The sequence below is a fragment of the Dama dama genome, chromosome 17 (assembly GCF_033118175.1).
Source record: "Dama dama isolate Ldn47 chromosome 17, ASM3311817v1, whole genome shotgun sequence".
Classification (NCBI taxonomy): Eukaryota; Metazoa; Chordata; class Mammalia; order Artiodactyla; family Cervidae; genus Dama; species Dama dama.
Window position 1 is genome coordinate 47489075 of NC_083697.1, and position 26776 is coordinate 47515850.

Genomic DNA, 26776 nt, shown 5'->3' on the forward strand with positions numbered 1-26776 from the left:
TAAACTAACACAGTGAAAATCAATTATATTCAAAGAAAAATTTTTAAAGAAAAGCACACACACCACACACTCTGCTACTTTCTTATGAGGGACAAAAGCAAATACAAATGATGGAAAACAAGAAAGCTCCCAAACGGAAACCAAGCATTTGGAAGAACAATCTGGTAAGCCTAAAGAAAAAGGTTCCATTCTAGACGGAGTTTGTAGGAAGGGGTGTGTCCACCCACACCAGTTTTACTTTGTGGAAAAAAAAAAGAGAAAACTAATCCTCTTAAAGAAATCCACTCTTTAACCCAAAAGAACTGCCAAGACGGCTTGCCTTGCAGGTTTTACTCCATCTCTGGGGCACACATGCTAGCTAGTTCAGCCCAGCCAGCCCCTACCATTCTACCCCGTGCACCCTACCCAGCACTACTAAGCCCATCTCTTATTCTGCATGGCCTGGCTACAGGAATTTTAAGCCAGACTTTTACAGTTTTGGCCCTAGTCTGAATAATTCCTTGACCTACCACTTGCTTTTTATACCACATCCCATTCTGGGAAGTGTTAAAGGAAGAAGTCTGCTACAGTGTTTTCAGGTAATTTTTGAAAGACTTGAAAATGATGTCATTTATACAAACAAGAAGTCATTTATCCAGCTAGCTCGGTCTTAAGTTGGGTTCCCAGAAGCAGCCCAGGACACCTCTAAAGTACCTCCTGGCAAAAAAAAAAAAAATAAAGTACCTCCTGGCAACCAGCAGGATTCTGCAGAGACAGCGCCCTCTCTCTGCTGACAAACCGCAAACCTATCCTGCCGCTCCCTGGGGAAACCCTTCGATAAACCCTTAGAAAGATGGTCCTAGCCCACACACTTCAGTGGCTACACGACCAGCTCTCCTGCTCCACATCATGCTGGATCCTGGAAAATCTGGGATTTTGCTTCGCCAGGAAAGAGGCCTCAGATGACCCTTTGGATCCAGAACCTTATATTGACTTCACGTGATCTTTTTCCCTGTCTCCCCCTCATCCCAGGTAGGAACAGGGAGGAAGGCAAAGACAGAACCCTTTCCTGGGGACCCACCAACATGTAAGCTCCGCCTATACTCCCTCTAACTCTCCAGTTAGCCCACAGAGTATGCATCAAGGTAAGGAATAATTTTTCACATCTTTTGAAACTTCTTTTCTACACTTGGACTAGGACTTCAGGAACTCACTGGTCAGAACAGTCCTTTTTTCTGTTCTGTTATCCATTCTCCCGAGGCAGAGCAATTAGGAAACAAGGAAGGAAAATATACATGGGTTAATCTAAAACACTACGTCACTGTCACAGGCTGAATTGTGTACCCCCGGATTTGCTATGTTGAGGTCAAACCCCCCAGTACCACAATGCTGTCCACACTTCTGATGTGCATGAACCACCGCAGCGATCCTGGGGCCACAAGTAACTCGTGCTCCTGAACACGGGCGCACCACAGCACCCTGGAGTGCCCATCTCCCTTCCCTTGGAAAGGGCAAACCTCGCAGACCCCGCGTCACTGAGCACCCATACGCAGGGCCTGACACTGTGCCGTGGGAGACAGGGTATCCGTCAGGCACGATGACTTTTCTTACAAGGAACAGAAAACTAAACAGGATCACGCCGCCTCTTAGGACTCTTTAACAGTCCAGAGGGAGTCCCGCTTTAGGGAGGTCGTGCCAGCTCCCCTCCGCTCACCCAACGGGCAGACCCCACTCTCTGTGCATCAGCTCTGGCCCAAGCCCGCAGCATGGCGGCTTCTGTACCAGAAGTACAGCCATCCTTCTGAGGACGGGGAGGAAACGCCTCTCCCCAAAGCCCCAAGCAAAACTCAACTGGATTCAATTGGGTCAGATACCCATTCCTGGACCAGTGACCATGCAATGTGTGTGGACGGTTCTCTTAAGGAAAGGCCTGGACACGAGGTGCGGCTAGCATCCTTGGAAGCAAAGGGACAATGTGGAACAAGACAGGAAGCCGCGAATGAAAACATAAAAAAAAAAAAATCTGAGCACTACTGTGTAAAGATCCTTTTATAGGTGTGTATGTGTACACATATGTGTATATACACGATTATATGCACACATGAATGCACTGCTATATATATGTAAATGCATATATTACATAGGTAAATGTAAATACATTGTTATATATGTATATGTAAATGAGTAGAGGGGAGCTGGAAGGCCCTAATATAACCTAATTTAAAGACATTTGATCTCAATGAAAGGAATAGAGACATATCCAAAAAGACGAAGAATTTTAGATGCTATGTGCTTAAATAACACATTTGTGATGAAAGCAATCAAGTCCTGTGAGAACCAGTTGCGGGAGAAGACACCAAGTGAAACAGTCAAGGAAAGGCCACACGGAAATAGAGAAAGGGAAGAAATGAGAACTAAGAAAATGAGGAAAGTCTGTTATCCAACAGAAACGGAGATGCTCACTGTGTTACCGGCTCCCTGCTGTATCTGAAACGTTATCTGAAGGGTGTGAGTAATATGGGAACTGGAAACATGATCCTAGAGTAGCATTCAGCATACAAGCAAATTAAAGATCCACTGTGCAAAATCATCAAGGCAAAAAATAAGTGATACCTGTCACACATCTGGTCAGAGGCAAAACTAGACCTAACTGTTAGGCAAAACAAAAGGATCCTATTCAAAGATTGCTGAATAAAATAAGTTGTTTATACAAAAGTACCTTGGATGAGGTCTTTTTTAATTCTACTGAACCAACTTAAAAGGTACACACATTTCATGCCAGAATTTCAAAACAGCATGGAGGCTGTAAAAGCCACAGATCAAAAATAAATAAATAAATAAATAAAAATAAAAGCCACGGGTCATCCAACCATGCTGCACAGCCCGTCTTATAAGCAAAGTTACATCCACACTGATTCGTGTATGCACTGTCCACGGCTGCCTTCCCCAGACAGTGGCATAACTGGGTCACAGTGACAGAGACCATACGGCCCACAAAGCCTAAATTATTTAATATCTGGCCCTTACCAAAAGCTTGCCCTCCTCTGCTTTAATGCATTGCTTTTTAAAATTCAATTCTGAAAAAAAAAAAAAAATTCTGAGATGTTTCATAATTGGGAAAACAATTTTATTTTGAAAAGTTGATAGCTTAGTAACAGACTTACATTGGAAATGTAGTAAACAAAATACCAATAAGAGATGATAATAAAAGAATACTCACAATCTTTCAAGGAGACTTAACCCAGAAAATGAGCCATTCTTCAGCTCGGATATTTTATTGTTACTCAGAATCCTAAAAATGACAAAAAAAAAAAAGGTAAGTTGCCTAATATATGTACATCATCAATATCAAAGTAATTTAGCTTGTTACGTTTAACTATAGGTTAAGTTTAACTATAAGTTATAGTTATAACTATAGTCTAAGAAGTCACTTATTACCCAAAGAATTTTTGAGATGCCTGAAAAAGTGGAAGCTTCCTTCTCTTTGAGAAACAACCCAAAATAGCTAATTTGCACATCTTGTCACATCTTAAATTGTTCTTGTCACCCTAAATCAAGACATTTGAAATAAAAAGTCAACATAAAATAGCTCTAAGTCCAGTGTAAGAATAAAGAATGTCATATACATTTACAAAATTAATTTATATAAACTGAATACCTACTTAAAAACTGGAAACTTAATACAAAAAGAGCTCTACCAAGTACTGACTTGAAAAGAAATACAGGGCTTCCCTGGTCGCTCACTGGTAAAAAATCGGTCTGCCAACGCGGGGGACACTCACTGGCTTGTTCCCTAATCGAGGAAAAGCTCAGATGCCATGGAGCAGCTCAGCCCATGAGCCACAACCCCTGAGCCTCCACGTGCCCGAGAGGCCGTGCCGCACAAGAGCAGCCGCCGCGATGAGAAGCGCACACACCGCATCCGGAGTAGCCCCTGCTCACTGCAACTACAGAAGAGCCTGCACAGAAAGACCCGGCACAGCCAGTAACAGATAAATAAATAAATAAAACCATTTTAGAAAGAGAAATACAGCATCTTCTAGATGCCGTTTCAATAATACTGAATATTATTGGCAACTTAACTATGTACAAACCTGTATGTGTGAAAATATTATACTTCTTGCACACATTCACAGACACAGGTAGCTGTACTGCAATACTACAACTCATGGATTACGATGATGTTCTTTAAAAAACTGGAAAGAAAAAAATGATTTAAGAGAAGTCCTGGTCGAGCCACCACCATGGCACAACTTGCCTAAGAGCAGACCATGTGCACATGGTCTTTCTTTGTAACTATTTCCACATAGAAGGGAAAAATGTTAAAGCTACCTTACTTGGGGGAGTGGAAACAACGAGATAAAGTAAATGAAAAAACCAGCCTTAGAAGAGTTAAATTAATGGCTCAAGACCATACTAGGAAATGGCAGAGCTGGAACAGGAACCCTGGTACACTTCACTCGAAACCCCCTGTTCTTCAATATAAACCACCAGTGCTGGTCAAGAGACACGCTTACTGGCATTTCAGGCAGAAAACTCTCCAGCCCACAAGGTGTTGTACAACTTCAGGGGCAGACCCTTCACACTGGGTACAGGCTGAGGGCTGCCCCCATCCAGAACGGGCAACACGGTACATACAAATGTTAACAGAACACCAGGGTCAAAAGGTTTCAGGCACTCATTTTCATTTTGTTTACTCTCATCTTTCTTGAAAACAAGAGTCCATTAGGTGTATGAAAGCAAGCAAAAAGAAACAGCCATTTGACTGATTTTCTTTAGCCTGAAGTTAAAAACAGAAAAAAGCTAATGTAGATTAACATTTCACAGCATTTTTGTGATAAAGTCAAGCTATGTGTGCTTGAAGCCCAGCTCTACCATGTTCAATTACACTGGTCATGAGCAAGTCACTCCATTTCTCTGTAATACAATTCCTCATTTATAAATGGGAAGAATAGTATCTATTGATACGTCATATAATTCTAGAAAGAAAGCAGAAAACACCTAACACACTCAATGAATATAATGTTTCAGATTCTATTTCCTTGGTTCTAAGACACACATCTTCCCTCATTTTAATGTTTCTGAAGTCAAAATGTATCTGGCAATCAAAGCATATCACTAGGTAGTATTTCCCCTCTCCTCCAACCTGTTCCTAAAGCAAGGATAAGGCCTGAACCACTGGAACCAAGAAAAACATGGTGATCAAGAACATGCCAATTAAAACATCATTTTCTCTAATCAAAGCTGCAAAAGGACTTTAAGCAAAGTAGTAGGCATGGGCAAAAGCAAACATGGACATGGACTTGGACTTGGACAAGGCCACAAAGGTCACTGTAACAGCCTTTCTCCGGCAGTCCACACCCAAGAGCTACCAACCTTGCCTTCCTAAACAGGCAGGGGTCCTGGGCTAACAAGTCACCAAATCTAACAAGAAATATATTCAATGATCTAACTTAAGCATGATTTATACCAAAGAGTTCAGCTCTTGTAAGAGGGGGAGGTAAACAAATGATGGTATACCAAACAACAAAATTGTGCACATCCATTAAAAAAATGATCCTTTTAAAGGAAACTTGATAAAAAGGAAAATGCTTATAATCAGTTAAAAGGCAAAGAACAAAACTGACACTATTGACTGGAATGAATATAATGTAGAGACAAAAAAGACTTGGAAGAAATATATCACAATGATTACTATCTTGATGATGAGGCTCCTACTTCTCTCTCAGTCTTTATATTCTTGCAGTATTTTGAAATAGCTAGAATGACTCTTCTCTTTGAAACAGACTTTGATGATAAACCTAAGAATCTTAATTACCAAGTATAGGTTGAAACAGAGCTAATTTTGAGTATATCTTAGAAATAAACATTGAATGAAGGAATACTTTATTTCTCCTGAGATTAAAAGCTCACATTTCATTATTTACATTCAAAAAAGGTCTATGTAGTGACTGCAACTTAAAAGGCAGTAAAAGCAGTGCAAAGAACAATGTGGTTGCTATCTCAAGCTTTTGAGATCTCACCAGTAATAAATGACTCAGTCTCTGACAAGTCACTTCACTCTTCTACGTAGACTTCACTTTTCTAGGTAGTTTCATCATTTTTAAGACAGAAAAGATCAGGCAAGAATGATCCCCAAGCACCTTCTAACTTCTTTTAATTTTTTATAATTATTTATGTTGTAACGAGCAAAGCTGAAGAAATGGATGGTAACTAAGAATTTACAAGCAATGAATAAGGAAATAAAGGAAAACTCCACAAAGCTACCAAGCTCAGTGCCACCACTATGCTGTTTCTGAATGGAGAATGAAACCTGCACACAGAGGTAGCTTGGGAAAAACTGCCGGGATGGGGACTGAATTACTCTCAGTGAGATCTGGTATTGCTTCAGCAAAAGGCCTGTCATTTGCTCAGTCATAAAGGCTTTAGTACGATAAATGACAGACTTTATTGACGAGAGTAAAAGGGAAGATATTTTATCACACTTAAAAAGTTATAACTGTAACCTTAAAAATATAGTTTACAACCTCATGTTAATATATTCAGTCTACATATTATTTGATGTGTTTAAGGATTTTTGCAAGAAAACAGGATCAGTATGAATAAATCTACTCTGCAGACAGTTTTTATATTCAATTTTGAGACAGAGGGACTGTGGAACTAGCAAGTGCATAATATCACGTATCATTATAAACCTAAAACCTATTCATAATCAATATTTTTGCTGACACCTTTGAAATTTCAAACTTTCTAGGAGGTAACTAAATGAAAAATGTAAAACTTGACCAGAGTTATAAAGCTTATATATACTCATTTCTGTTCTATACTAATGATGTTACCACCAAATGATCTACAGACAACACTCAGGAATGCTTTTATGGGTTCATGCCTCTGGAATTCAAACACAAGAAGAGTTTGATGTCCACTGGTACCATCTAACCCAGAAACAAGTTAGTTCGGTGTGTAATTTATGCCTGAAACATGAAAAAAGGAATAAGACAAAATGTAGAGTTTTTGTTTTTTTTTAATCAAAAAGTTATGGAGCAGGAAGAAATAAAAATTCAGCCTTACAATTTCTCAGCTGCATACCATTTCAACTCCCAGAATCGAATGCTGTTCACAGCATCCCCATTCTGTATGGCAGAAGACAACAGAATCATTTTCCTTTTGAGAGGAACTGAAAATATATTTCAAGAGTATTAAATATTCAGAGTAAACGTTAGGAATATAACTCTTAAAATCAACATAATTTCCTGAAAAAAAAAAAAAAGATTTGACTAAAAAGATAAATAAGAAAAAAAAAGATAAATAGGGTCATTAGAGTGGGTTGAATGGTGTTCCTCAAAAACGTATGAAAGTGTGAGTCATTCAGTCGCATCTGTCTCTGTCACTCCATGGTCTGTAGCCCACCAGGCTCCTCTGTCCATGGAATTCTCGAGGCAAGAATACTGGAGTGGGTTGCCCATTCCCTTCTCCAGGAGATCTTCCCAACCCAGGGATCAAATCCGGGTCTCCTGCATTGCAGGCAGATTCTTTACATTCTGAGTCACCAGGGAGACTCCAAAAGGTATACCAAGAACTTGTGAATGCTACCTTAATTAGAAAAAAGGTATCTGCAATGAAGTTAAGGTTTCAAGATAAGACCGTCCTGGATTAGGCTGGGCTCTAAACAGAGTAACAAGTGTCCCAGAAGAGAAAGAAAAGGGGACTCAGAGGGGCATGTGAAAACAAGGGCAGCCTCAAGAAAAAGGAAAAAGAAAATGGAAGGTAGGCAGATATACCTAATATACAGGCATAATAACCAAGGATTTTCCAGATCTAAGGAAAAGTGCAAACAAAACTATTTTCTTAAATGTAGTGTATTTTTAAAGCTTTTTTACTTTTTAAAATCCATAGCAATGTTAAAAGATACATAATATTTACAACCACTATCAAAGACAAAGGACTAATTTCCCAAATACTTTAAGAGCTCTTTAAAAAAAAAATCCCCAATAGAAAATCTAGCAAAGGCCAACAGATAGTTCACTGAAAGTAGACACTGGTGGATCATAACCACATGAAGGGATACACAGCCTTAATTACAAAAGAAATGCAACTTACCATAAATCATGTACCAGAATCGGGGAAAATGTGGTAACACATTTGGACTCAGAGGGGAACAGCCACTCATTTAGCTATAAATTAGTACAAGCACTATGGAGGGCAAAAGTACAAATGCATATATAATATGTGATCCATTAATTCCCCTTCTGGAAATTTACCCAAAAGACATACTTTGTGGCTATTGTTCAGTCAGTAAGTCATGACTGACACTTTTGAGACTGTAGCCCACCCACCAGGCACCTCTGTCCATGGGATTTCCCAAGCAAGAATACTAGAGTGGATTGCCATTTCCTTCTCCAAAAGACATAGCTGCACATGTACAAAATACAGTACATGTTAAATATTATATAATTATATATTTAGATGACAAAATTACTCATTGCTCTATTGTTTATAAAAGCTAATTACTGAATATTTAAGTTGGTCCCAGGAATATGGGATTGGTTTAAGTCATCCATTAAATGGATACCACGAAGAATGGGGGTGGGGGGGCATGGAGGTGGTGGCAAGGAAGCTTTTAGCTATTCACACAGATCAGACATACTGAAGACTGAGGGCATATATTTACATATTAAACGCTTCCATCCCTTGACATTTTTGCTTTGCTAAAATAATAATACAAATTGATTTTCTACTAGATTTATCATGTAGAAGAGCACCTGTTATTGCTACATCTTTATCAAGTCCAAGAAAAATAGACAATATGGCTAGGCTATGCTTCTGAGTCACTAACTTACACAATGGGCACACTGCCTAAACCTTTAGGGCCACCTGTGATAAGCTAAAATCAGAAATGTTAACTCCTCAAAAGTGAATGTTTAGTACTTTGCTTCATTTATCCCATTAATGAAAACTGGTTATTTCCCATGTTCTCTTGGGGGCAGCCAAATACAACCCACCACTTGTTTTCTTGACAACCCATGGGCTCTAGGAATGGTTTTTTATGTTTTTTAATGGCTGAAAGAAAACCAAAAGAATAATACTTTATGATACATGAAAAAAATCTATGAAATCCAAATTTCAGTGTTCTTAAAGTTTTATTGCAACACGACCATGCCCGTTTGTTCACATATTGTCTATGGCAGCTTTGATGCTATGACAGCAGATTTGAGCAGGGCTGAAGGAAGCTGGCCAGGAAAGTCTAAAATATTTACTGTCTGGCCCGTTACAGAAAAAGTTTGCCAGCTCCTGCCTCAGCTTATTCTCTGTTTTCAGGCAAACGAAAATCAAATGCTAATTTCTAAATTAATTCTTCCTACCAAGTAAGAATAAGAGTATCTACTGGATTTCAAAACTCTCCATCAATCTGAATAATCTTTATTTTTAAATCACATTTAATTCTGCAAGGCATCAGCAATTACACACATTTTGCCCCACATGTTATCAGTCTGTTCATCAATGCACCCTTTTGTTAACTGGATGCATTCATTCATTCCTGCAGAAAAAATTCTGGGTGGTCAAAAAATGTTTTGTCCTCACTCTGTCACATTATCTTGTTTTAACAGCACTTCTCATTATCTGAAATTACTCTGCTCAGATATTGGTCTATTTATATGTCTCCCATGACAAGGTAAAATCCATAAAGCACAGGGGATGTTTTTCAACTTGACTGTCACCACATCCCCACAAAAAAGATCATAATGGTGAACACTGGAGAGAGTCTATCTTGCAGCCATTCTTTTCTATGTAGATACACACTCATTCATTCCTCACAAGAACAGTATGAAACAGGCACTATTGTTTTTTCAAAGACAGTAACAACAGAAAATTTGCAAGCTGGGGAACTTGTGCAGATTCACATTCAGACCAAGTAGCAGACTGAAGAGGCAAACAGTGCCTGATACATTAGAGACTGATGGGGCTAAGGGAGGTACAGTACTAAGATCTCCCTTCCGGACAGACCTGTGCAGAAGAGCAGGCAATTGACCACTTCCGGCTGCGACTGTCCAGAAGATCCACCTCAGTTCCAAGCAGAGGCCACCCACTTTGCAGGCAATGCCAGTCCAGGACTGAGCTCCACAGTGATAAGCAGGTTCTCCATCCCTGGTCAGTAAAGACTCCCCAGCGGTTCTGCTCTGCACCAGAGCTTCCTGCCAGGCCGGCCAAAACTTTCCCATAGCTGCAGGGAGTCTGCACCACCCAATCATCCTTTCTTCCCTCTCTTTTCACAGGTTCTAGACTTGCATCCCAATCCAGAGGCTTTCCATAACTTCTGCTTCATCTCCTTCTTCCCCGACCTCCCGAGTTAGTTCCCGGAGTTATTCTTCTATCCCCACTCTGGCATGTGCTTCCCAGAGGACCCAACTGACAAGACACCCACAATATCTGTTCGGTAAATGAGGGAAATAAAATTACGGCTGGTTTTAACATTCTGTGTTCAAAGATCCCTCTATAAGGAATTAATGGTACAGCATCTACAATATCCAAGCACCTAGTCATACAGATGAGACATAAATTTCGGTCCCATGCTCATTCCTTCTTCTCTAAGACCTATTGAAAAAAGTTTGGAGGTGGCGGGGACAGGAATAAAAAAAAAAAAAATCTACCAGAATATGCCTAGATTTCTTCTTTTGTGTGCATGTGTGTTCAGTTGTGTCTGACTCTTTGCAACCCATTGCAGACTCCTCTGCTCATGGGATTTCCCAGGTAAGAATACTGGAGTGGGTTACCATGCTCCCCCCTTCCAGGGGAACTTGCCAACACAGGGATTGAAACCACATCCCCTGCGTGTCAGGAGGATTCTTCACCACTGAGCCACCTGGGAAGCCCCTTCCTCTTTTAATATTGCAGTAAAAGTTGTCTTAATATACTTTTTCCCACATTTTAACCCTTCTAAAATTAGGACCATCTTAAAATGGAAATCAAAAGAAATGTCCAGCTGCTAGAAAAAGGAATAAGTTATCAGTTGCTGTCCCTACTGGCAAATACACAAACTGTGGCTGAATGTGAAGTCTGAATCCTTAATGATGGCTTAATGTTGATACATTAAGGTTTCACCACGATACAGCACTGAAATAAAAAGTCATATAATGGGAGACTGCATATTATATGACAGTCAGCATAATTAAAGGCAGCAGAAATGTTAAATCTCCCAGAATTTAACATTTAGGAGAGGCTGGTGGGATTCATTCATGTGTCATGGAGAAGGATCACTCAAGCAGCTCACATCTCTCATAAGCTGCCAGCTAATTTATAAGGGAAGCAGTTAAACTTCAATGAAACATGATTCAATGGAGGTGGAGGAAGTTGGTTAAATTAACCAAATAAAAAGTACAAATAAAACCCTAATATTCTTTACAAACAGCCAAATCATACTGCCAAGTCTAAAGATGCAAAAGAAAAAATCAAGATCACTTTTATAAAAAGCTCAGTAGTTTACAATACATGCACCATGCTGTCTAATATCTTAAAGTACATTTATCATTTATACACAGAAAAGGGGACTGATATAGGGGTAAAATGTTATTAATAGTCAAAACTGGCAAATCTGTGTATAATATATGAGGGTTCTGCCCATTATTCTTACTCTTTCAACTTTCATGTTTGAAATTATTTTCAAAAAACAGTATAAAAAGTTTTGTATTAAAATGACACTATGCATGACAAGAATGGTCAAATGATTCAGAAGATCTCTAAATGAGATGGCTGGGTGTCCACTTCAGTACTGAAGAAGTGGTATTTCATGGTGTGGGGAAAAAACACTGACATGTTTTTGGAAATTAGCTCCCTTAGAAAAAAGCTGTTTGGAAACAGGCATCTGACTGTTGATGGCATCTTAGCAGCAAATATTGGCTGCTTTTTCTTCTCCATCTGTTCCTCAAGTTGGTTGGATACAGGCTCTTGTAGACCCATCCTTCACATCTCTCAATTCTTCTTTATAACTCTTAAACCTTCTGCTTTGAATTTTAGAAGAAATCCTCGGTTCAGTTTTCCTGACCACTAATTTTCTCAGTCTGATGTGGTTCCTATTTTAATCTCGAGCCCATGTGCCACCCCCAGCCGCCACAGTCTAACATTACAACCTCAGGGTTAACGTCTCCAATTGCCTCCTTTTCTCAACAACTCCTTTCCCTCAACAGCTGCTGCTTTCCAGACTTGTCCTTCTCTTGGATCTGAGATTAGGAATTAGACATTTCCTGTATTAACTTCTCCTTGATCATCCTGCTGATTTCCTCTCGCATGCCTGATGACCCATGGTTGCTTGCTCATCTTTACAAATGGGGGTCTGGACCAATGCAGATTCCCCGCTGCAGACTGTTTCTTGGGCATATATGAAAATAACGGGGAATGAGCAGGAAAGGGAGCTGAGCAAAAAGCGTTCATCTCAAGGCACAAAGTCTAATAATCCTTGGAAGGTAGGGACACAAACCTGGGGTCCTCAATGACAAAAACATCAACTTCTGGCTACAGTCACCTACTGGTATTCTGCCTGGACAAATCTCCCAGCTTATTGAGAACTCCACTAAAGGGCTCTGCTGCAGAGGCGAACCCTACCACCAAGCCCGCTGAGTCAAACTCAACGAGAGCTGGTTCAGGGCTATTCATTCCTGGCCATCACTCTCCTCACCACTTCTGCTGCCACTCCCTGGAGTTTCAATTCTTGGGAATCTTCCAGGATCCTGTGAAGAAAAATTCATTTGCGTAGTTACTCCCTCTTCTATTGGGTTATAAGTTCCCACGCCATGTAGTTTCACCATCAATCCGATCCCATCTGTTTCATTTATTCCACTGCATCCTCAGTGCGCCCGGAGCACTGCATCACCTTTCTCAGTTTTCAGCCCCATTAGTTATGGGCCTGCTCATATTTTCATGTTTCTTCTGTCGTTTCCAACAGAATTTTGGAAGGAAAGGAGAAAAAGTAAACAAGTGTGGTTCAATGGATATCCACTGAGGGGGTTGTAAAAGAGTCATTTCCTAAGAGGGGAGGGCTCCCTTCCTCTCCTGCATCCTCTCTCAGCGCTACATGACTGGGGTCAGGCTTCCTGTCTGGCCCATCCCCGCCCCTCACACAGGGAGGCTAGCCTTTCCCTTTATGTTGCCAAAACCCATAGAAAAATCTCAACCACCTTTCACTTAGCAGAACAGTGACGTTTAATCACAAGGGTACCTGCTTAAAACAATGCCTCATGCGTCCACCAAAGGTAAAGCTCCAGGTGCCCTGTATACAGGCAGATGTCGCTGAGGAAACCCATCCGTGAGTGCTACAGCCATCTGGTTCAGTATCCAACCGCCAAAGGCTGAACAAGGGTGGGGAGTCATGTGGGGGGGAGGGGGTGCCAGAGGGAAGCTGTAATTCTGTTCCCTGACCTGGCCACTAGTAAAAGACAAAAAGCTCAACTGAACAACTTTAAAAGCTCTCGCTGGCTTTATTTGGGCTTCCCTGGTGGCTCAGACGGTAAAGAATCTGCTTGCAGTGAGGTGCTGTGCTTAGTCACTCAGTCCTATAAAACTCTGTGTGACCCCAGGGACTGTAGCCCGCCAGTCTTCTCCGTCCATGGGGATTCTCCAGACAAAAATACTGGAGTGGGTTGCCATGCCCTCTTCCAAGGGACCTTCCCGACCCAGGAATCAAACCAGGGTCTCCTGCATTGCAGGTGGATTCTTTCCCAGTTGAGCTACCAGGCAAGCCCCTGCAGTGCAGGAGACCGAGATCTGATACCCTGAACAGGGATCAAACTTGCGCCCCCTGCAATGAAAGCACGAATTCTTAACCACTGGACTGTCAGGGAAGTCCCTGAATAATTTTTAAAAATTAAACAGCAAGTCAAAGATATCACCAGCTAACGTATTATTATAGGGTCACAATATAATTTATCACCAGACACTTGATGCTTACATTCACATTAATAATTACAGCAAGACAACAGGTGTTAACCCGGGCACATGGTCATCCTTAATACTCAAATGGTTCATTAAATAACCTTTCACGTTTCCAGGCATTTCTATCAAAGATCTGACATTTTAAGGCCTGCTTTTTCTTATAATTATTTCACAATTTTTATTCAGTACTTTTATAAATAAAAGGGTGATCTGGTGGTTCAGATGGTAAAGAATCTGCCTGCAAAACAGGAGACTGGAGTTTGACCACTGGGTCAGCAAGATCCCCTAGAGAAGGGAATTCTATCCACTCCAGTATTTTTGCCTGGAGAATTCCATGGACGGAGGAGGCTAGTGGGTTACAGTCTGTGGGGCTGCCAAGAGCAGACTGAGCAAATTAACACTTCCCCTTTCTTCTACTTAATTCAGTAGTTTTATAAACAGGAAGGAAATCTATTTTTCTGTTTTTGCAGTAAGCAGTAAGTTCGCATGTTATCAAATAGCATTTGGTTAATTAAGAAAAACTAAAGGGTTTTTTTAATGCCAAACTACTGATGAGCTATGGACGGAGGTTCGTGACATTGTACAGGAGACAGGGATGAAGACCATCCCCAAGAAAAAGAAATGCAAAAAAGCAAAATGGCTGTCTGAGGAGGCCTTACAAATAGTTGTGAAAAGAAGGGAAGTGAAAAGCAAAGGAGAAAAGGAAAGATATGCCCATTTGAATGCAGAGTTCCAAAGAATAGCAAGAAGAGATAAGAAAGCCTTCCTCAGTGACCAGAGCAAAGAAATAGAGGAAAACAATAGAATGGGAAAGACTAGAGAACTCTTCAAGAAAATCAGAGATACCAAGGGAACATTGCATGCAAAGATGGGCTCAGTAAAGGACAGAAATGGTATGGACCTAACAGAAGCAGAAGATATTAAGAAGTGGCAAGAATACACAGAAAAACTGTACAAAAAAGATCTTCACGACCCAGATAATCACGATGGTGTGATCACTCACCTAGAGCCAGACATCCTGGAATGTGAAATCAAGTGCGCCTTAGGAAGCATCACTATGAACAAAGCTAGTGGAGGTGGTGGGATTCCAGTTGAGCTATTTCAAATCCTGAAAGATGATGCTGTGAAAGTGCTGCACTCAATATGCCAGCAAATTTGGAAAACTCTGCAATGGCCACAAGACTGGAAAAGGTCAGCTTTCATTCCAATGCCAAAGAAAGGCAATGCCAAAGAATGCTCAAACTACTGCACAATTGCACTCATCTCACGCGCTCAAAATTCTCCAAGCCAGGCTTCAACAATATGTGAACCATGAACCTCCAGATGTTCAAGTTGGTTTTAGAAAAGTCAGAGGAACCAGAGATCAAATTGCCAACATCTGCTGGATCATCAAGAAAGCAAGAGAGTTCCAGAAAAACATCTATTTCTGCTTTATTGACTATGCCAAAGCCTTTGACTGTGCAGATCACCACAAACTGTGGGAAATTCTTAAAGAGATGGGAATACCAGACCACCTGACCTGCCTCTTGAGAAATCTGTATGCAGGTCAGGAAGCAACAGTTAGAACTAGACATGGAACAACAGATTGGCTCCAAATAGGGAAAGGAGTATGTTAAGGATGTATTTGGTCATCCTGCTCATTTAAATTCTATGCAGAGTACATCATGGGAAACGCTGAGCTGGAGGAAGCACAAGCTGGAATCAAGATTGCCAGGAAAAATATCAATAACCTCAGATATGCAGATGACACGACTCTTATGGCAGAAAGCAAAGAACTAAAGAGCCTCTTGATAAAAGTGAAAGAGGAGAGTGAAAAAGTTGGCTTGAAGCTCAATATTCAGAAAACTAAGATCATGGCATCTAGTCCCATCACTTCATGGCAAATAGATCAGGAAAAAGTGGAAAGAGTGAGAAACTTTTTATTTTGGGGGGCTCCAAAATCACTGCAGATGGTGACTTCAGCCATGAAATTAAAAGACACTTACTCCTTGGAAGAAAAGTTTATGACCAACCTATAGAGCATATTAAAAAGCAGAGACATTACTTTGCCAACAAAGGTCCGTCGAGTCAAGGCTATGGTTTTTCCAGTAGTCATGTACAGATGTGAGAGTTGGACTATAAAGAAAGCTGAGCACCAAAGAATTGATGCCTTTGAACTGTGGTGTTGGAGAAGACTCTTGAGAGTCCCTTGGACTGCAAGGAGATCCAACCAGTCCATCCTAAAGGAAATCAGTCCTGGGTGTTCATTGGAAGGACTGATGTTGAAGCTGAAACTCCAATACTTTGGCCACCTGATGTGAAAAACTGACTCATTTGAAAAGACCCTGATGCTGGTAAAGACAGAAGGTGAGAGAAGGGGAAGACAGAGGATGAGATGGTTGGATGGCATCACCGACTTGATGGACATGAGTCTGGGTGAACTCCGGGAGCTGGTGCAGGACAGGGAGGCCTGGCGTGCTGCAGTCCATGGGGTCGCAGAGAGTCAGACACGACTGAGCAACTGAACTGAACTGACTGTTTCCAAAATGCCTAAAATGAAAAACTGCTTATTAAATAATGCTTCATTTTACCTTAGGAACACATTAGCTCAATGAGAAAACAAAGCCTATTTTTCAAGGTGTCTTTAACATCATAAAGAACACTGGACACTTAATATTTACGAATACAATAAAAGCATGCTTATTTGGCATTTTAATCAAATAGAGAGCTTTCTCCTGGGACCAGAATGAGTTTCTTCTAGGATTTTGAGTCTGATTTTTTAAGTTGAAATTCACGATGAACTTACTACGCAATAATCAAGTGTATTTGCGCATCTATTGTGTGCTGGGAGTTACATTAAAGGACACAATAATAGGTCTCAAGGACTAATACAACACATTAATCTTGGTATAAAGTGCTACAAGAGGACTGTATGATTCAAAGAAAATACAGAGTTTAAATGTTGCAGAAACGCAAATGAATAAGGGAAACACTTCTGAATTTTGTTGTTAAATGAGGAGGAATTCAAAGTGCAGACAGGAAGGGGAAAATCCTTTTAAACAGAGATAACCTCTCTGTAATATTTTCTTTTGCTGCATAACAAATTACCACAAACTTAGTGCTTTAAATCAACACCTATTACTTAGCACACAGCTCTGCAGGTCAGAAGCTCAGGCTCAGAGCGTGTGGGTCTTCTGCTCAGGGTGGGAGCTGGCTGCAGAGAACCTGGGTACCTATAGAGGGGATGCCCCTAAGTTAATGAATGGGGTGGAGGGAAGGAGGGAAATGAGTGCACACATCACCCGTGAAATATTCTTGCCAGAGTCATGCTTCAATCTGAGTAGAAAAAAAAGTGATACCTTGTAATTTCCACTTCCCATTGTGAATTTGTGTTCCCTTCCTGTGAATGTGTGCAAATGTCCTTTGACCACTATAACACACTGGTTGTTAAGTGTGAACTCTCAAGTCAGACTGCCTCAGCTCACAGCCTGGCTCCACCTCTTACTGCCCGGGTGACCTCAGGAAAATTAACGAGCTTCTATGCCTCCCCTGCTCAGGCACAGAAGCGAGATCATAATAATAATTACCTCATGAGCGAAGTATGAGAATCAACTAATACAACACAACCCTTAAAAACACTTAGACAGGATCTGGCACACTCAACAAACATTACCGATTATTACTGGCCCACATTTCGAATGGATTATCTGTCTCTTCTAATTTGGAGGAGGTTCTTAATACATGGGAACCAGCAATTTCCAATATGATCTTCCAAAAATTCTTAGGCAGCTGGCCCAAATGCTGGGTGCCAGTCTCTGTTAGAAGATACTTAGAGTTCGGAAACTATTACAAGGAATGAAATCATTATTTCTGACAAGCATAGTGCTTACTGCTAAGTAAAGAATTGTCTAATTCTTTTGGTAAGAAAGACCTCCCTGGAGGTTCAATGGTTAAGAATCTGCATTTTCACTACAGGGGGCATGGGTTTGATCCCTGGGGCAGGGGGTGTCCCTTGTGGCTCAGATGGTAAAGAATACACCAGCAATGCAGGAGACCTGGGTTCAATCCCTTGGTCGGAAGATCCCGGGAGAAGGGAGTATCTACCCACTCCAGTATTCTTGCCTGGAGAATCCCCATGGACAGAGGAGCCTGGCAGGCTACCATCCATGGTGTCGCCAGGAGATGGACACTACCAAGCAACTAAGACTTTCATACTTTGGGGAACAAAGATCCCACATGCCTCAAAAAAAGAAAAGAAATCTCCTAAGACTCTTGTAAAATTCAGAGACACTCTTTCCATGTAGCTGTTGAAACTGTATCAAACAGGAAACAACCTGGGTATATACAAAAAGCCATGTGACCCCAAGATTATAAAACCAAATAATCCAGTCATTAACAGAGTTTTGGGGTTCCGGGGCCATTGGCAAAAAAGGGCATGTGTGCCACCACCTCCCCATCCTGTGCCAGAGCAGGCATCTGAACTGGCTCTTTCCTGATAAGCTCAGGCAACACTCCTGACGGCTGCTCCCAATTCACACATGTTGTCATTCAAGGCATCTATTTACCGCACTGGTCCTACAACAGAAACTCTATCACAGCAATTACAACCTCAACATACTTTTTATAACTGGTGGAGGCATCGTGACCAGGAACTGACCTGCCCATTGAAGGTGACCTGTGTACACAGCCGACAGGGAAGTGCTGTGAAGCAGAATCGGTCAGAACAGTGGCATCAGAGGATGCAAAACAAATACGTGGCGACTGGGCAAAGCAGTAAGGGCGTGGGGGGAGCATGCAGGCAAGAAAAATCATCACGTGATACAAAATCTGCAGCATATCCATACAGTCTGGAAATAAAAGGGAAAATATCCATGTGTCTGTGTATGTATAAAGTCAAAAAAAGCATTTTCACGTTGCTGTAAAAAAAAGTATGCTTCTGAACTTTATGGACACCTTGTACATTCCTGTGATACTCAGAAACTCAGATAAGCAGGCTGGTAGACTAACTGGACTGGGACTTAATAATCTATATTTCTTTAACGGAGGAAAAGAATGAGGATCTACTGAGAGATAGCCAGGGTTCAGTGCTAGAGCTCAAGGATTCAGATCTAACTCAGGGACCAAAAAAAAATCGGCTAACAGGATGAAAGCACAAAGTTCCACGGTGGTTTAGCCCTAGGGAACGAGGGCAGGTCTCAGCCCGCAACTGAGGGGCAATCAGCCTGAGTGGTGAGAAAAGGCATGCGGCCAAATACTAAGGACTGCACAGCCCCAACATCCGCCAAGAAAACAGTCCTGCGCTTAGTTACTATTATAATGCAACAAGCCCCTTCTAATACACAATTTGAGCTTCATCAAATGTACATATGAACTCTGAGGATTTTTTAAAATATCTCAGTAATCTTGAACTTCAGCAGTTAAAGAGACTTAAAGATAACCTAGTTCAAAATCTTATTTTACTCTTCAGGAAAGTGATACCCAGAAAAATTATGATGTGTAAAGGGTCACATTCTACTCGGTAGCAAAGCTAATAGAGCCCCCGAACACTTTGAGTCTTGATGATAATTCCTCTGTTTCCTGCTTTCTGGGCATTTTTGTCAAACATGGAATTGGCGCACCAGCTCCCTGCTTACTCAGGCACAACTCTGACAGGCAGATGTGAGTGCTCCCTGAGAAGTGTGTGTGACGGATTCACGTCCCACGGAGACCCGTCAAAAATGCAGCTACCCCCATGAGGTCATTATTCCTTTCACCTTAACAGGGCAGCAACGCCTGAGGTTGGTCATTTATTACTCGAAGATATCACTCTAGGATAAAATTTTTGATCTCAGGAACACAGGCAAGAGGACTATTTAATAATCAATAATACTACAAGGTAGTCCTAAGTATGACGCTCTGATCATTCCCATAACAACTTGCTGATAGCAAAACGAGACACTACATTTGTCCTTGAGTTACTAGGACACAATAAGTACCGAAGGAGAAGTCTCAGTTATTCCATTTTCCCATGTCAGCCAACTCTAAAGAAATGGTTCAAAGTAAAGAAGTTCCCCATCTCTTTTGTTCTGCAAAGGCTTCCCCTCAACCCCTGCTGCCATTATGAGCATTTAGGTAGTCAGTGACTTTTATGAACAGAACAATAGTGAGAATTACAAGCTTAAAGGCCACATTCCTGGGCCAGAGCCTACACAGCATGTAACCTGAGAGGATCAATTTACCTGTCCACGCTCAGATGGCACACCTGAAAAATGGGGAGAATGCCAAGCTTATGAAGTTATCTTAACAACTAAGATGTGTATGTGGAGCATTTGGCACTGTAGCCGGCACATGATAAATATCGCCATTAGAACTTGAGTTACTAGGACACAGTAAGTACTTAAAGAGAAGTCTCAGTTATTCTATTTCTCCATGAGTCAGCCAGCTCTAGAGAAATCACGGAGTGCTGCAGTCCACGGGGTCGCAAAGAGTCGGACACGACACGACTGAGCAACTGAATTGAACCGACATCAGTTAAGGGCACTGATACCCAATTGAGCCTTGAAAAACATGGCGATTAGGGCACCAACCCTCCACTCAGTGGAAAATCCAACTTATAGTCAGCTCTCACTATATGTGGTTCCTCCACATCTATGAATTCAACCCACCTCAGATCATGTAGTTCTATTGTTGTTGTTCAGTCAGATGTATCCAACTCTTTGCAACCCATGGACAGCAGCACACCAGGCTTCCCTGTTCTTCAGTATCTCCCAGAGTTTGCTAAAACTCAGGTCCATTGGGTCAGTGATGCCATCCAACCATCTCATCCTCTGTCACCCCCTTCTCCTCCTGCCCTCAATCTTTCCAAGCATCAGGGTCTTTTCCAATGAGTTGGCTCTTCGAATCAGGTGGCCAAAGTATTAGAGCTTCAGCATCAGTCCTTCCAGTGAATATTCAGGGTTGATTTCCTTTAGGATAGATCGGTTCAATTTCCTTCCCGTCTGAGGGATCCCCAAGTCTTCTCCAGCACTACAATTTGAAAGCATCAATTCTTTGGAGTTCAGCCTTCTTTATGGTCCAACTCTCACATCCATACATGACTACTGGAAAAACCATACCTTTGATTAGATGAACCTTCATTGGCAAAGTGATGTCTCTGCTTTCTAATACGCTGTCTAGGTTTGTCATAGCTTTTCTCCCAAGGAGCAAGAGTCTTTTAATTTCATGGCTGCAGTCACTGTCCACAGTGGGTTTGGAGCCCAAAAAAATAAAATGTCACTGCTTCCACTTTTTCCCCATCTATCTGCCAAGAAGTGATGAGACCAGATGGCATGATCTTAGTTTTCTGAACGTAGAGTGCTATGTTGTACTATGGTACTTACTGAAAAACTTCCACTCATAAGTGTAACCACAAAGTTCAAATTTTTGTTGTTCAATGGTCAACTATGTAAAGTTCTGGAGGCCAAGGAGTTCTACAGAGTTCTACACCTTAGTTTGTGCTATTCACAGTAGTTTAAGGCAATTATCGAGCTGGTTTTGGGAGAAAGTTGAATTAGCATTAAAACAAAAGTTTTTAACCACCTACATTAGCTACTCAATCATGGATTCTTTACAGCTATATCAGAAGTAGAAACAGCAGGTTTACCAAATTAATCTCAACAGAGCTAAGCTATGACGTTTTCTGAAATCCTATTTCTCCTGAAACAAGAAGGTTCTTCATATTGGCTTTACTATCAACCTCCCAACAGAAAAATAGTTTCTTTCCATTTATAAGCTGGATGGGGTAAGACTACTCACCATCTACTCTAGGATGGGGTAAGACTTAGTGTAAGTAAGACTTAGTGTAGGAGGTCTCCAAAATCCCCCCTCATCTCTGCTCCATGCGGTGACAAGAAAACATCTGCAATTTTTAAAGTTCTATGAAACACTAAAAGGAAAAATAATGGAAACACTAACAAAGCTTAAAAAGGGAAAGTCTGACAAAGTTCCTTACATCATGGCCCCAGTCTGTGGTTGCTAAACTGTTCTAGTTAAGCTGATGGACAAGTTTTTCAACTTTATCCCTGGGGGGAGAACTCAAAGACAGTTCCCCTCCCGCCCCTAGTAAGGATCCCTGAAAAAAAAATCAAGCCATGGCAGACAGTTAACTAGGTTTCTCTAAGTAAGCAATAATCTCAAGTAGACAATCTCTGTTTATGGTGGTTCAGGGTGGACGATACGCATTCCGTAGGGCTTTGCCTTCAAAAAACACCATCCCCTAAGGAGGTATTGCTCTCTGTGGTCATCTTGGCAGGAAACCATGCAGCCAAGCTAGCCACTTCCTCATAGGAGCTGCTGAGCCCAAACCACGTCAAACTGATGAAATTTAATAATTAAGTGAACATGGTAACAGAGGCGGTGACCAGGAGAAGATGACACGTGCAATGGAGGAATGAAAGATCTTTGAGTTTAGGCTAATTTCAGGCACAGCGCAGTGTAGAAACTAGACAATGGACTGAAACTGAAATAAGGTAAGGAAAAGCCAGGCTGAATTCATGTTGCTTTTTAAGAAGCTTAATTGTGAAATAAGAAGAGTAACTACACGGTGCTGCGGCAAGGGTGGTGTGAGGGAGGCGAGATTGTTGTTGTCTGTCTGTTTGAACAGAGGCTATTTGTGCCAAGGAGAAACATCACAAAGGAGGGGAGAAGCGTAAAACACAGCAAAGGTAAGCCACAGTCTCTCAGAAAGAAGAAGGGAAGTGGATCAAGAAAAGGAGAGAAAACAACAAACTAATATGGGTAAGAGAGAAAGGCTCTTCACTATCAAATACAGAGTGGGAGTTTAAGCCTTGACCTTGTAGGTTGGGTACTCCGCTTTCAAGACTCTGAAGCTTATCAGTGATAGATTCATCATCCTGTGTTAAAAATAATGCAAGATTCTTCTTCTAGTTCTACTTGAGGAAGAAAAGAAAAGCAGCGGGGAACACGGGCCTTATTTATACAAAGACTTACTAAGTGTTTATGTGATAGACACCGAGGATACAGAGGTAAATATCACCATCAAGAGTTTACAGTCTGGTGCAGCCACTATGAAAACACTATGGAGGTTCCTCAGAAATAAAAAACAGAACCACAAGATCCAGAAATTTCACAGCTGGGTATACATCTGAAGAAAACAAAGACGCGAATTTAAAAAAATACATGCACCCAATGTTCGTAGCGGCATTATTTACAATTGCCAAGATAGAGAGGCAACCTAAGTGTTCAACAACAGTTGAACAGATGAAGATGTGGCACATATATACAAGAACAGTACTAGGCTACAAAACAGAAGGAAACTCAACAGAGTTGATGGACTTGGGGAATATCATGCTAAGACAAATAAGTCAGACACAGAAAGACAAACACTCGATGTTATCACTCATTGTTGCTCAGTCACTAAGTCGAGTCCCACTCTATGAGACCCCATGGACTGCAGCACGCCAGGCTTCCCTGTCCTTCACCATCTCCCGGAGTTTGCTCAGACTCATGTCCATTGAGTCAGTGATGCCACCCAACCATCTCTTCCTCTGTTGTCCCTTTCTCCTCCTGCCCTCAATCTTTCCTAGCATCAGCGTCTTTTCCAATGAGTCAGCTCTTTGCATCAGGTGCCCAAAGTACAGGAGCTTCGGCATGAGTCCTTCCAATGGATAGTCAGGGTTGATTTCCATTAGGATTGATTGGCTTGATCTCCAAAGGGATAGATGTAACAAAAGAAAAAACAGACTTTCAGATACAGAGAACAAACTAGTGATCACCAATGGGGAGAAGGAATGGGCAGAGGGGCACAATAGGGGTAGGAAATTAAGAGATACAACCCACTATGTATAAAGTAAATATGCCACAAGGATATATTGTACAGCACAGAGAAACAAGGCCATTATTTTGTTATAGATTATACTCCATTTAAGGGCTTCTCAGGTGATGCTAGTGGTAAAGAACCCATGCAGGAGATGTGAGAGATATGAGTCCGATCCCTGGGTTGGGACGATCCCATGGAGGAGGGCGTGGCTATTCACTCCAGTATTCTTGCCTGGAGAAACCCATAGACAGAGGAAATTGGCGGGCTACAGTCCATAAGTTCGCAGAGTTAGACATGACTGAAGTGCCAGTATACACAGGCACACTCCATTTAAAGTTACAAAAATACTGAATCACTATGTTGGACATTTTGAAACTAAACCAACTATATATACATCAGTTTAAAAAAAAGTTCACAAAAAAAATAAAATTAAAAATTAAAAAAAGTTCACAATCTGGTAAGACAGCAAGGATTGTAAATAAATAATTTCAAAGAGTATGACAGCTGCAGTAACGCATGCAAAGGTGAGGCAGGATGTGGGTACAAGGAATGGAGAAGCCGGCCTACCACTGATTACCAACGTGGACTGCAAGTTCCATGGTATTGGAAAGACTTTAGAAATCTAATCAAATCTTCACCAGCAAGGGAGAGTTTACACTTGGGCTTGTTTCAAACAAACAAAAGGAAGGTTAAAAAAAAATTTTAATCTAATAGAAAGCCCATCTGCCTTAAACATGGTACTAGAGATGAATACACCCCTAGTCAATTTCTCTTTGCCTTTTCAAGAGAAAAGAGTTGGGAAGAATTGCACAATAAAACAAAGAATGCTTTTAAGTCTTATCTTGATGGGAAATGAATCAATTTAATTAGACTTAGATTCAAGTAGTCTTAAAGAAAGAGAAGTTTAACAACTGCATTATAGAATCTGTGTTACAGCTGCATCTCCAAAGCCCGCTTTAAGTTTCCTTCAATTAAATCTCAGGAGGGTTTAGACTCAAGTGTCATCCCCAACACAATTTACAACCTGCTTTCTATCCAGCTCACGATAGGAGGCGATCACAGAAATGCCAATGAAAAGCCTACCACTCTTCTCGGTGCGAGAGTGGCAGGAGAGGACAAAAAAGTCTCCAAGCTCCATTATCTAGGGGAGGCAAGATCACATAGATGGAACTATGTATTCTAATTCAGAAATGTCTTCATATAGGGAGTGAATTTAACTCACAATCACCTACTGTATATTATGTCCCATACTGGGAGGATGCAGGGAAGCGGGGTCGGGGTGCAGCTTGGGGAGCTTAGATTACCCACCCACCCCAGCCTGGGTGGCGGACATGCTTGTTTCTATTCTGGGGAAACATCTTGGCCTGCAAGTACCGGAGTCCCTCCTATCCACAGGGGATACCTTCAAGGCCCCCAGGGGATGCCTCCAACTTCAGTATCCTTTATTTACTATTTTTTTTCCAATATATACATTCTCTGATAAAGTTTAGTTTATAAAGAAGGCACAGTAAGAGATTATCAGTAATAAACTAAGACAATTATGACTACACATTGTAATCAAAGTTCCATGCAGATGGTTTCCCTCTCAAAATATCTCATTGCACAAATCAAAAAGGTCTTTTGCATCTAACTAAGCCCTTATCACACACTGTGGCAATAACTTTTGCAGTCTGTGGTGCAACAGCAAAATGAGCACGAACTCTTTTTTCTTCACTATTTCATGGCTAAAGGATTTGTTCTTACTGTAGATCTTAGCAACCTCGGTATATATGATTATTTTTCTTTCCGTGTTAAATCTAGAACTTTCACCTTTCCACTTAAAGAAAGCATTTTACAGATTTCTCTTTGGCACCTTTGAATCGCCAGCATCAATACTCCTACACTTGAGGGGTCGTTATGAAGTAAAATAAGGGTGGCTTGAACAGAAGCGACTGAGCTTCCAGGATAGTCGATCTGATGACTTATAACCCAGATGGCCACTAAGTGACGAACAGGAGGATACTCTGGACAAGAGGATGATTCCCATCCCAGGCAGGAGAGAGCGAGATTTCACTTTGCGACTCAGAACAGCACACAATTTAAAACTTATGAATTGTTTATTTCTGGAATTTTCCATTTAATATTTGTGGCCCATGGTTCACCACGAGTAACTGAAACTGAGTATAAAGGAGGATTACTGTACAATTCTTGACGACTAAGTGGAAGCACTGCTTTTGCTTTTAGAGCTAGCAATCCTGCCAAAAGATTTTCTTCATGCTCAAGCCACTGTCATCCAAAAGAATTTAATAAAAATAGCCTAAGAGGTAGAGAGTGAGGATGACTGACAATTGAGCCTTCTTTGTGTAAGACTGCATTTCACAGGCGTGCCCTCCCCCCCAATACTGATTATTCAGGAAGAAGAGATTTCAAATATGTACAACTCAACCATTACATAATTTAACATAACAAGGCAAAATATGGGAAGGAAAGGAAGGGCAAAAGATATCTTTTATTTACCTAAGAACCAAGAATGTCAGTCATGTGAATTGATAAAGAGCTAAAAGCAACTAGCAAATGCCTGCTATATGAGTGGATTTAGCCTCTCAACAAAATCAAGTGTCCTGCCAGGAAATATCTCTTGTCCTCATCTGCCCAACACGCCTGTCCATCATCAAGTCAAGAACATGACAAAGACACCCACAATCCTGCCTCCTCAGTCCCAGCCAAAGCAGCAGGAAAATAATGAAAGTACTACATTTTCAGATGATGAGTGGTCACTCAAAAAATCTAAGTGTCAACTGGGTGGTGAAAACCACTACTGGAAACTAAAAATGTACAGAGAAGGCGGCCAAATACAAATGACCCTTCCGCAGATGTGTCAAAATATATGAAACTTGACTTATAATGAGGATGTATATTAAAATAAGCTCTTTTAAATAACTTAGACAAGTAAAGACCAAACAAAAAATTCTCAGCAGGTAGATACTTGGGGAATTGGGCCTCTCATGGATTCTCTATACTTTTGTTATATTTAAATTAATAATGGATTATTATCAGAAATAAATATTTTAAATTTGATATACAATAAAGGATTTAAGGCAGACCAAGGCAGGGGCTATT

At 41.1% G+C, this 26776-nt stretch overlaps 1 protein-coding gene across 1 annotated transcript in view; it reads right to left on the minus strand.

The window, feature by feature from the left end:
* ADGRA3 (adhesion G protein-coupled receptor A3) overlaps positions 1 to 26776 on the minus strand; it is a 126110-nt gene that overhangs the window by 88874 nt on the left and 10460 nt on the right. The window contains exon 2 of the mRNA XM_061164469.1: positions 3200 to 3271. Within this exon, the coding sequence (XP_061020452.1) occupies positions 3200 to 3271 (72 nt within the window). The remainder of the gene's footprint in view (positions 1 to 3199; positions 3272 to 26776) is intronic.